Source organism: Microtus ochrogaster, chromosome X (assembly GCF_000317375.1).
Source record: "Microtus ochrogaster isolate Prairie Vole_2 chromosome X, MicOch1.0, whole genome shotgun sequence".
In the NCBI taxonomy this organism is placed as follows: Eukaryota; Metazoa; Chordata; class Mammalia; order Rodentia; family Cricetidae; genus Microtus; species Microtus ochrogaster.
This window is the reverse complement of record NC_022026.1, coordinates 38,286,808-38,298,706: the sequence shown is the minus strand read 5'-3', so window position 1 is coordinate 38,298,706 and position 11,899 is coordinate 38,286,808. Positions and strand designations below refer to the sequence as shown.

At 46.2% G+C, this 11,899-nt stretch overlaps 1 protein-coding gene across 1 annotated transcript in view; it reads right to left on the bottom strand.

Moving 5' to 3' along the window:
* Positions 1-11,899, bottom strand: part of Drp2 (dystrophin related protein 2) — a 53,954-nt gene that overhangs the window by 13,064 nt on the left and 28,991 nt on the right. Inside the window, exons 7-17 of the mRNA XM_005358686.2 lie at positions 11,011-11,279; positions 10,483-10,629; positions 9,973-10,051; positions 7,816-7,876; positions 7,454-7,515; positions 5,335-5,409; positions 3,898-4,099; positions 3,601-3,686; positions 2,551-2,708; positions 2,065-2,231; positions 135-246 (exon numbers count right to left, since the gene is read on the bottom strand). Coding sequence (XP_005358743.1) covers positions 135-246; positions 2,065-2,231; positions 2,551-2,708; positions 3,601-3,686; positions 3,898-4,099; positions 5,335-5,409; positions 7,454-7,515; positions 7,816-7,876; positions 9,973-10,051; positions 10,483-10,629; positions 11,011-11,279 — 1,418 coding nt within the window. The remainder of the gene's footprint in view (positions 1-134; positions 247-2,064; positions 2,232-2,550; positions 2,709-3,600; positions 3,687-3,897; positions 4,100-5,334; positions 5,410-7,453; positions 7,516-7,815; positions 7,877-9,972; positions 10,052-10,482; positions 10,630-11,010; positions 11,280-11,899) is intronic.

Here is an 11,899-nt window from a genome sequence, read left to right as displayed (position 1 = left end):
GAGAGATGCCCACCCCTCCCACCTAGCGTCCGAGAGATGCCCACCCCTCCCACCTAGCGTCTGAGAGATGCCCACCCCTCCCACCTAGTGTCTGAGAGGTGCCCACCCCTCCCACTGGCGCAGAGGCTGCATACCGGCGTGTAATACTCCATGATGGGATAGTGGAGCTTATTGCCTTTGCTGGCCCTGCCTGTCAAGAAGCAGGTCTGACAGATATCCACGTTAAACTGTTTCAGACTCCGGTACCTGAGGAAGAGACAATCACAAAGACAATCCAGTGGACCACAGTGACCTCACCATTTCCCCATTCAGATACGCATACAGAAGGGAGTGGGACACAACCGGCTATACCTAGCCATGTGAAATCGTCAACCTGTGAAATAGCCTTATTCCACAGACCACCAATCCCCAATGAAACGCCAAGTCCCAGATCCCAGGAAGAGTGGGAAAGGGCATTGCTTCAGCCAGGGTCAAAAGGGGGCCAGGAGGAATAAACTTGTCATGTGGTAGCTTTCTAAACAAGGATGGCCCCATGTACCCTCCCTACCCTGGAGAAGTCAGACCTCCAATATGAAGGTAGTTTATTCATTAGCTGTGCCTAAGTTGACTGAAGGTTGTTTTCAAAGGTTTTCTATAATAGCTCTACTTATATTATGACAGAACAAAGAACAGTCCTTCCCATCTTTGGCTAAAGGCAAGCTAAACTCCCCCGGTCCTAGCAGCACCAAAGAATGCCTAGACTCTGACAACCCAGTATCTATCTTGGTGTTTACAGCTAAACAGCAAGGTTATCTTGGGCAGTCATATTTCCCCTCTGGGTCTAGTTCGCTCAAGTTAGAAGAAGCACAGTGTTTGCAGGGACAGTTGCATGCTAGTAGTCTAAAAAGCTAAAAGGCTGACTGGATTGAGACCGGCACTCAGTGCTTGCCTAGCATGTCCAAGACCCTGGGTTCTGTCCTCAACGGCATACTGACAAACTGTAGGCATTTTATGAGCTCAGTTAGCTTTGCAGAGGAAGGAGTGGGCTATAATCGGGGAGGCTTCAAATGAATTTCAATCGCGTTTCATCCCCTAAGCTTGGCTGTGCACTAAGGCGCGCCTGTGGGCGCTCGACACTGTAACCTATGGCCATTGATGCTGTTCGCAGCTGAGAGGAATGTGTACTTACAACAAACCTCATGAAGTTTGGGGGTTTATGATCTTGTGTCGGGCTGCATTTGTAGCCATCCGCAGCTGCATAGCTGCTGGTTGTTTGCATCTATGAGACCATTTACATCTATGGCACTGGTTGGGTCTCTTCTATGGGAAATGCTTGCCATGTTTGCTCAGGTTTTGCTGGCAGAGTGTCTGCTAACCCAGAAATTCTTGATGGGGCATTGCCAACAGATCTCAGATTCTTAAATATTTATTTATTACGTATTTTATGTGTATGCGTTCTTTGTCTGCACACCAGAAGAGGGCATTGGATCCTAGGATAGATGGTTATAAGCCAACATGTGGGTGCTGGGGAATTGAACTTGGGACCGCTGGGGGAACAGCCATTGCTCTTAACTTCTGAGCCATCTCTCCAGTCCCTCAGAGTTTTAGATTAGGGAACTCTTTTAGATTTTGTTAACTTCATCTGCATGGTAGAAATGCTATAAACTGCACACGTGAATCTGTCTCTTTCCAATTCTTCACTGGGATCTTTTGCGTGTACCCTGTTGTTCATTTGTGATGGAAATATTTATATTACAAATGCTCTAAATTAGGGTTCTTTTTTTTCCTTCTTTCTCTGCAGCTGATGGTGAAATATCTGCTGACTCAACATTTGGTACATAGATTTTTTTAAATGTTTACTATATATTTCTAAAAACCTGTAGTACTTTGTATTACATCTAGAGCAAAAATATTTCCTTTTTAATTTCTCATAAGTTAAACATTTTTCAATAAAAATCTTACAATAATAAACCAATAACACAGCATAGACAGACTGTAAAATATAATCATTAGCCAATGCCATTTTGTAGCCATTGTTGCACCCCATGGCATTTTTCTCACCCCAGCAGGTGTTCAGTCCCATACCTGAACCCCTTGATGGGGCACTGCCTACAGATAGAGCACTTGGTCTGATGCTTTACTTGCTCAGCGATGGTGACCCGGTGCAGAACGGCCAGCCACACCATAGACTGCGGCTCCAAGTTGACCCACTCCAGGAACTCGGAAGCTTCAATGACTGGCTTGCCAGTGCTCTAGAGGAATAAGAAATCCAGTGGATATGACTGGGTTCAAGTACCGCGCTGCTTGCATGCCAGGCAGCTCTTAGTGAAGCAGGGGAACCAGCACCCCTCCAGAAGCGTGTCTACCTTCTGCTTTATCTTAACGAACAATCTTCCTTGCAGGACCCCAGCACCATACTCCAGAGAGCCGTTCGTTCTCTTGTCCCACCTCAACAAAGCTCCTTTACCTCGAAGCACTTGGCACCATGAGATGCTGGTTCCCCCTCTTCCATTCTCACCATCCCTTTCATCTCGCATTCCTTCCTTCTCGAGTCTACAGCTCCATACTTACAAAACGGAAGCAACTACGGACACTGGGCTCCACGTTGCTGCCCCCAAACGCTGCCACTTCGCCCAGCTGACGGGGCACTTGAATGGCTTCATGAAGCAGGGCACCAAGATGGCGTTGGTCACACTGGCTGCCTGAATTGGCCACTTGGCTGAAGAGGTCTGCTGGGCCCATCATCAACAATAGCCAGCCCCAATTTAGGAATGGCCAGAGAATGATGTGAGGAGGAAGAACCGGAAAAGGAAGACAGAGAAAAAGCGCATTGCTGAACTAATGATTTTTGAAACCAGAAAATCCAGAAATTCACCTCCAATCTCAACTTCAAGGGTTTTAAAAAGAGCATTCCTGAGTTTGGGGTAGGGGAACTAGACAGACACAAATAGGGCAGCCTCAATGGGAGAGGAAGGGAGGGGGAAAGGGACAGAGAGGGAGAGAGCAGTGGAGAGAGTGATGAAGAGGTAGAGCACAGGAGGAGAACAGAAAAGAGAAAGAAACTGACAGATAGATATTGATGGGGAGGCGGGGGGAGATAAGAGAGGGGGAGGAAAGAGAAAAAAGAAAGGAAGAAAGAAAGAAAGAAAGAAAGGAGAGAGGAAAAGAGATCTGTGTGTGTGAGGGGGAGGGAGAGACAGAGAGAAAGAAAGAAAGAAAGAAAGAAAGAAAGAAAGAAAGAAAGAAAGAAAGAAAGAGTGCTAAGTAACACAGTCAGTACCGGGCACACATGTTACAGTACTGGGGAAGCGGATGCCTCCTGGGTGTGGGAACATGCACTAGGCAGCTTTCCCCACCCTCAAGATAGGACAGCTCTTCTAAAACCTCCTCTAGCCCAAGCCAACAACCTTAGCAACCCACCTCTGGCCATATCATCCATTGCTTCGAACCTCACCTAAGGCCTAGAAAATACACAGGGGGACTGAAAACATCACCAGGTGGTGCGAGTACTCCTCTGCGGAGTCCAAAGACAAAAATTCTGCGTATTTTCTGGTCTCCCTCCTGCCTCTCCTGCAAACCCCCCCCCCCCAGCATCACTGCAGATGCTGGAGTTACACTCACATTGAAGTTTTTCTTTCACTTCGGTGCCACACAGGCACGCGATGCCAGTCTTAAAGGACAATGCTCTCATCTTCCCACTGCGAGCACTAGGTTTAAAGGAAGAGACAGAGGACATGGATATACGAAGGGTGGATATCTTGGCAGTCTTTTCCCTCACTGATTTGACCCAGCAGCCAACCATGCCCTAAGCTGAACCCATCCAAGTACACCATGGGAGCAAGCCCTTCCCACCACAGCCAGTGGACATGCCCCATTGGATTGATTTGGGAGATGGTTTCCAGGGCCAAAAGCCTTTACCTATCAAAAACATTGAGAAGCCAGTTCAGGCTCATGTCCACACACAGTGGCACGTTGACTAGGATGCCCCTTTCCTCCTCCAGTCGCTCATACAAGGCGGTCAGGCAGTGAATGACCTCCACCACGTCCATCACATGTTCACTGGCCTGCAGATCATGCTCATTGAAGACCTCCAGAGCTGTAGTCAAAGTTACCAGATCCACTGGAAAGGAAGGAAGAAAAGGAAAATGCAGCCCCAAGAAGAAGCAGGGAACTGATGAGGCAAGGTGTCACCCAATCTGGTGCCAGCTCCAGACCAATCATTCACAGACATGCCATAAACTTATTCTTTACCATGACCCCCCATCCCATGGAAGAGCAAGGCAGGAGGGGTCACCCCACTGTAGCACATGTCTGTGTACATCAGGTCTTTCACACCAGTTTTGAGGAAATGGCGAAATGTGAATGAGCGCACCGCCTGTGTTGTACTAACTCCCAGGGGACCACATCCCCGATTAAGTTTCTCTGTTTGCAAAAGGTTTTTTTTCTTATCTTTTAAACTAATTTCAGAGGTACAAAGGACTGAGGCCCTGGTCTCACTCATAATGGTCCCTCTATCCCTGAGCTCAACCCTCAGCCCAACATCAGTTTCATCTGAAAACAGGTTTGTCCATGAGCCCTGTTCTAGGAAGCTTAGTCCTGCTTGGAAAGGGTCATGCACGGCTGAGTGAATGTGAAAATATTCACCAGGAAAATATTTAGATTACCTGTGATGCGTGCTGGCTTTGGGGGGGCATGGGCAGTTTGGATGCTCAACTTACTAAACCTGGATAAAGGTGGGTGGTCCTTGGACTTCCCACAGGTCAGGGAACCCTGATGGCTCTTCAAGCTGATGAGGGAGAGGGACTTGATCGGGGGAGGGGGAGGGAAATGGGAAGCGGTGGCGGGGAGGAGGCAGAAATCTTTAATAAATAAATAAATTTAAAAATAAAAAAAAATAAATAAAATAAATAGATTACCTGTGATGTCTAACTAGACACCTGGGACAGGCAGTTTGACTCCTGGGCAAGGCCAGAAGGGACAGGACATCCGCAGCACGCTGACAACCAACTACGGACACTTGCTTTTAACCCTTCTGTTGCTATATCTAATAACCCCCAGATGGCAAACCATGAAGCAGACCCTGTCTGCTGCAAAGCAGTTTCTTGATTACCTAAGCTCGCTAGGGAAAAGGGACTAGGAACTGGATCGCTGTGGGGTTACTTTGAACACAAGGCTGGGCCTTGGAGTCAATGGAAAGATCACGTTTTCACAGCCAATATATCCCAGTATTTGGAGAGTTCCCATCAAAGCAACCAATGACTTGGGCCAGGGTGGGATGCAAATAGCAAGAGGCAGCCAGGCGAGGAAGAGGAGTACAAGGGTGAAAGGCACGAGGAAGAACAACTGAGGACATACGGCGCAGGGCCTTCTGGACTCTGCGGAGCTTCATGGCCGTCCGATAAGCTGAGAACTTAATGTTGTTCAGATCAGCTGCAAAGAGCAGAAAGAGACTCACTTAGATCAGAGAAGTGTAACGAAGGCCAAATGTCAACCATGAGGTGCAGGAGTGAGGGTTGTTAGTAAAAGTGTGCTCTCGTGTGGCCACCAGGAGCACAGCTTCGTGCTATCCAGTAAAGTGGAGCACATTTGTCTTGCCATCAGAGCAGCTATATTTTACAGAAGTGACATGCGAACCCTTCTTTACTAAGGCTCACAGTAAGAAATGGATTTGATATCATGATCCAACATATACACATTTCAGAAAGCAATTCTTTCCTAGATTTAATAAAATAAAAACATAAAATTAATATCAAATCTGACCCTTGCCCGCTGATAGTTCCTCATCTATTTCAGTTTTTGAAGATTAATGTAACATGCTAAAATAATGTTATTACCTACATACTAAAAGCATGCTCTGGAAAAAGCTCTGCACACATGTGCCAGAAGCCATGTACAGGAAATCTTCTGAAGCATTGTACATATTCACTCTAAACTAGGGACCCACTGGTAGAAAGGCTATGTCCAAAGGCATCCCCTATAGCAGTGAAAGCGTTCTAACTGTAGCCACATGGATAAACTTGTGACATACACTCTATTTCTCCTCGTAAGCAAAGACAAGGCAGGAACGAGTCTCATGATTGCAGACCAGAGTGTTGTAGGAGCTGCAGTGGGCTGCTTTCCCGCCCAGCTCCGCATGGCTAGCTTTATCTGAAATAATTACACGGAAATTGTATTCTTTTAAACACTGCCTGGCCCGTTAGCTCTAGCCTCTTACTGGCTAATTCTCACATCTTGATTAACCCATTTTTAATAATCTGTGTACTACCACGATGTGTGGCTTACCAGGAAAGATTTTTTTAATATTTTATTTATTTATTATGCATACAATATTCTGTCTGCATGTCTGCAGGCCAGAAGAGGGCACCAGACCTCATTACAGATGGTTTTGAGCCACCATGTGGTTGGCGGGAATTGAACTCAGGACCTTTGGAAGAGCAGGCAATGCTCTTAACCACTGAGCCATCTCTCCAGCCCCCACCAGGAAAGATCTTAACCTGCGTCTGTGTCAGGTGGGAGAATCATGGTGACTGCATGACTCTGATTCTTTCTCCCAGCATTCTGTTCTGTTTACTCCACCCACCTAAGGGCTGGCCTATCAAAGGCCAAGCAGTTTCTTTATTAATTAACCAATGAAAGCAACAGATAGATGACACTCCCACATCACCAGAGACTGCTTTTCTAATCAGATTGGAATTCATGTCTTCAAGACTAGCTCCCTAATGATGCTAAACTGGTCCAGGCGAACATGGAGACTGTGCTGTAGAGGAAGATGCAGAGGAGCTGTTCTACCCTTTTAAAAATGACCTTACTGAAGTACAGTGGGCATGCAAGAAGCAACATGGAAAGTGGCAACTAGAAAGCAGGCATGTATTTGATATATATAGCTTGATAAGTTTGGTGGTAAGTATACAGCTAGTAAGCTATCACAACAATCTGTGCCATAAACCTATCCATTCTTACCAAAGTTTCCTTCCACCTTCTTATTTATCAACCTTACTATGAGTAATGGTGTGTTGCTGGTAAGAACATCTTAATGTAAGATTATTCTCTTCCACTTTGATACATGAAAATAGTACTATTACCTATATTCACTACGTCATATAGCAGATCCCTAGGACCTATTCTTGTGGCATAATTGAAACTGTGGCCTATGACCAATTACCTCTTTGTTTCCTCCTCTCCTAGCCTCTGACAGCCACCATTCTCCTCTCTGAGTCCACGAATCTGACTATCTTAAATTCCTTATATAAGTGGGATCATTCAGGGTTTAATCTTCTTTTCAAGCCCTTATTTCAGTTAGCATAACATTCTTTGGCCTTATCCATATCATCCAAATGGTGTTGTTTTAAGACTAAAGAGTATTGTTCCATTTTGTGCATCAGTACATGTTCTTCATGCACTCATACATTGATGGTGTATAGGACAAAGATAACTGTACACATTCCCACCCCATATAGGAAGCTTGCATTCTCACCTAGAGTTTGGTATAACTCAGTCATCTTGGGATGATCCCAGCACGTGGTCTGAGCCTGGTGGCTGCAAACAAAAGCATCAATAGCACCAACATCACATTCCCAACACTCTTTGCAGGTACACACCCATTAGTCAGTGAAGGGTGGGTTGCAAGAAGCTGCACAAAGCAACGATGAACTCTGAAGATCCTAATACACCAGAGTTCACCATCAACCGGGCAGAACCTTAAGCACTTCTGACAAATTGGAGGAAACATTAGACTAAGCAGGGGAAATTCAAGACACAGAGTTAGGAAAGCAAAAGGCAGGTGATGGAGGGGACAGGCAGGTGACTGACCGGCTCCTGGTTCTGATGATCACTCACTTGATGTAGTAGGGGACTTTATTGGGAGAAATTGCTCTTTCCCAGGGAACCTGGACAGAAGCTGGTAAAAGACAAGAGAAAAAAAAATCTGGCCACTAGTATTCTCCAAGCATCCTGACCACTCTTAAGTTTCTTAATTAGATGAATTCATTTTATGTGAGTGCTTTGCCTGCATGTATGAATGAGTTTGCACCACTTGTGTGCTTAGTGCCACAGAGGCCAGAAGAGGGCATTAGATCCCTTGGAACTGGACTTAGAGGTGGGTAGGCCTTGCCATGTGAGGGCTAGGAACTGAACCTTTTTCCTCCGCAAAAGGCAGTACTCTCCAGTCCATCCTGCCACCCCCGCCCCCACCAACAGTCCTGACTGTCCTGGAACTCACTCTGTAGACCAGGCTGGTCTCGAACTCACAGAAACCCACCTGTCTCTGCCTCCTGAGTGTTGGGATTAAAGGTGTGTGCCACTGCCTTGGCCATTCTTATGTTCTATCCTTCCTCAAAGGTAGTTAAACATAAAAGGAAGTAACATTCACTTCCACTGTTAACAGCTCCCAGGGAGAGACACTCACAAGAAACACACTGCTCTTTGATGTTGGGACAAGAGAAGGGGAAGAGGTTGTCACTGATACCCTTTTGAAGCAGACACAGGGCTGGAATATAACCCTAATATTCACCTTAAGCAAACTGTCTTTTTTACCTGTCCAGCTGCAGGTTACTGGACTGCCCTTGTGGCTATGAAATACAATTGTGTCACGAGACTTAAAGCCTTTCCCTTCTCAGATCTGGGGTTGGGGGAGAGGAGGTGGTACTGCCCATCTATCTCTCTTTTATAAAGCTCTCTTTCAACCCTCTGTCTATGTCACTGAGATCTTAACGGGAAGGGAAGGCTCAGCTCACCTGGCTTACCTGCTCACTCAGTGCAATTTTTCTGAATATAGGAATCCTCTGAAGATACAACTATGTGGAACCAGCTATAAGGCAATAGTTCTAACCACGTTTATTGAGCTCTTTCTACATGCCAAATACTATGTTCCTGCCTTGTATGGACACCTAACTTTCCTTTTTGTATATTTTTGTCACTTCCATTCCTACCTCCGTGGTCTAGGCCAGTGTCACCCTTCACACGGACTATCGTACAGCACATTTTGAGAGCTCTCTCTGTTCCCACTCTGGTCCCCGACAATGTATTCTGAACATCACGCTGAGATGGAAGTCAGATCATGTCACCCCCACTCTTCAAACCCTATCAAGAATTCTCTGTTCCATCTGGAATAAAATCTCAAGATCTTAACTTTTACCTGCAAGGCCTCCTGAGCCATTTCTCTGGTCTTTCTTCTGCGTTTTTCTCCAGAGGTCTCCTGGCTTCTCCTTAGCACACCTCCGGATCCCCTGCTTTCAAGGCCTTGCATTTCTGCCTCATGAGCTCCTTCAGCTATCCATGTGGTTATTCCTTCACTGCCCTTAGAACTCTGTAAAGCTGCCACCTTCTCAATGGGAGCTCTTCCTACTAGACACATGCTTTATTCTCTCATTGCCTTTAGGACGGTCAGACTGTCACCCTTCACTTGGGACCTCTTCAGTGGCTCTTTGCTCTAAGTCTATTCCTCCCTGGGCATGCCTTTCTAGATTTAGCCATATTTTCCATAGCTCTCGCCACAGATTTCTCTTACACTTGTTTATTGATTCACCTATGACCTGTTTCCTCCACTAGAATGCAGGCTGTCCAAATCTAAGGTTCCTGTCTGTGTGTTTTTTCCCACCAGCATGGCCCCTGTGCCCAGAAAAGTACCAGGTTCACAGCAAAACTGTTGCACAAATAACCTTATTTAATAGTTAAAACCTTATTTAATATTAAAAAATTAATAAAAATATATTAAAAGAACAAGGAAATCTCCCCCTTTTCAGATGGGAAAGGTGAGGTTAAAAAAGATTACACCTTTTTTTTTTTTCAGATTTGCACAGCTCTTAAGAGTAAGACTCGGCTCTCTCCGACTGGGGAGACTGCTCTTCCTACCACCACACTACACAGCCTTTTCCTTATTGCTTCTTGGATGCCGAGATATACTGGGCTTCCACCAGACCCCCTAGTGGACAACAGCAGATTCTCTTGTCAAATGGCTGAGGTTCTGCTACATGAAGTCTAGTTTGTCTCACGTACTCGAGAGGAAGTGCTGTGACCCAGGCCCAAAGTCCCGGTGGGCATCCTGGAGCTGCTTAAGCCTCTCAGCAACTGACGCCTGCAGAAAGAACAGTGGGTTACTTCCAGCCATTCGGTGTGGAATCTGCAGGTGCCTCCAAGAATCTTTATGAGCTCCCTCACAGGCCGCCCTTTCTCCTGGTCCAGTTCCATCACAGCCACCCAACTCCCATCCTCCTCTCGCATTGCTAAGGATAGGAGAACAACCTCACTAGTTCTGAGCCGTGGTAACTCTCTCCAGTCTAACCAGTGTACTGAAATCTAGACAAGCGCCTCTCCTTCTTGTTCAACCACTTCCCGCAACTTAGAGGTTGAGCAGTTTATTTCCTGACTCCTAATTCTCTACTGCTCTTTTTCTGTGTAGGTTTCACTTCCAAACCCATGGTATCCTTTGGGCCTGCGTACACTTCCCCCCAAATCCTGGCCATACCAAGATGCCTCCCCAAAGCTCATTTCAGGAGGCTCCTCTACCTGGAGCTGTTTCCACCGCATGTTGATCTGTTCCAGAGCCCTCGAGTTCTCCATTGACAGGTGCACATCAGAAATGGCAAGCTGGTGGGCCAAGTCATTCACTAACTTCACTCCATCTTTCACAGGAGAGAATTCTTCTTTGAATAGCTAGAAAGCCAGAACCCAAGTACCACAGCAGACAGAGAGTAGGAGAGAGGACACATTACTCATTCACCAGCCTTTCCCATGGAGAGCTCGAGTCTCAACCCCACCACCCAGCTACCTGGCTGTTTGTGCAAGAGACTAAGATATGAGTGCTCACTAGCCTTACCCTTTGGTTCTATTCATTTCAGAAAAGCAGGGAAAGAGAAAACAGAAGCACAGAGGTGGCGACAGGCTTTCTCTAGCCCCCAATCGAGCCCAGAACTAAAAGAGGGTCAGCTGCGGTCCAGACCAACAAGTCTCAGCAGAAGGAGAATTGGCGCTGTGAAAGGACTTCGGGTCGTGCAGCAAGGACTGTAGTCCGGGAAGCAGACCTACATGACATACCTTGATGGCTTGGATATGGTCTGGGAGGGAATCAATGAAGAGATCCCCAATGGGCTCCCAAGTGGCTCGGACTCCCTCTGCTTGGGTCAGAGTACTGCTCAGTTCCTCCATTGTGCCTTGAATCTCCAACAGATGTTCCAGAGTGTGCTCAATGTGGCGATGCTGGTCCACACAGCGGGCTGTCAGCTTCTCCCACAACTCACTAGCCACTGTTGCCTGCTTCCACACAAAGCGGCTAAGATTCTGAATTCGCTGTCTGGGGGAGTTATCTGTGAGTACAATCAGGAAGCCAAGTCAAGCTATCTTGACAGAGGCAACCCAGAGAAAGACTAAAGCAAAGTCATCCTTGTATACATGTGCACGCTTGCCTTGTAATGTGGGGTTAGGGACACCAGTGTGTGCCTGTTTGTATATGAATATTCATATTTACATATATATATTTCCATGGCTGAGCTCCTTTTGTATATTCAGAAATTTAAATTCTTACTACATTTACTTATGTATTTATGCATATATATTTATTTTGTCTGTTCGTGTGTGTGTGTGTGTGTGTGTGTGTGTGTCTTCTACATGCCTGTGTGGAGGTCAGAAGTCAGTGTGCTGAAGTTGCCTTTCTCTTTCTACAAAGTGGATCCAGAGCTCTAACTCAGGTTGTCAGACTCTGGGGCAAGCACCTTTAACAACAGAGTCATCTCACTGACCCACATTCAGTGACTTTTTTTAAAAAAAAAATTAAACCATTCATCTTGAGATTATTATAAATTAGCTTTTGGTCATAAGAAAAACCATGGCACTGGGTGGTGGTGGTGCACGCCTTTAATCCCAGCACTCAGGAGGCAGAGGCAGGCGGATCTCTGTGAGTTTGAGGCCAGCCTGGTCTACAAGAGCT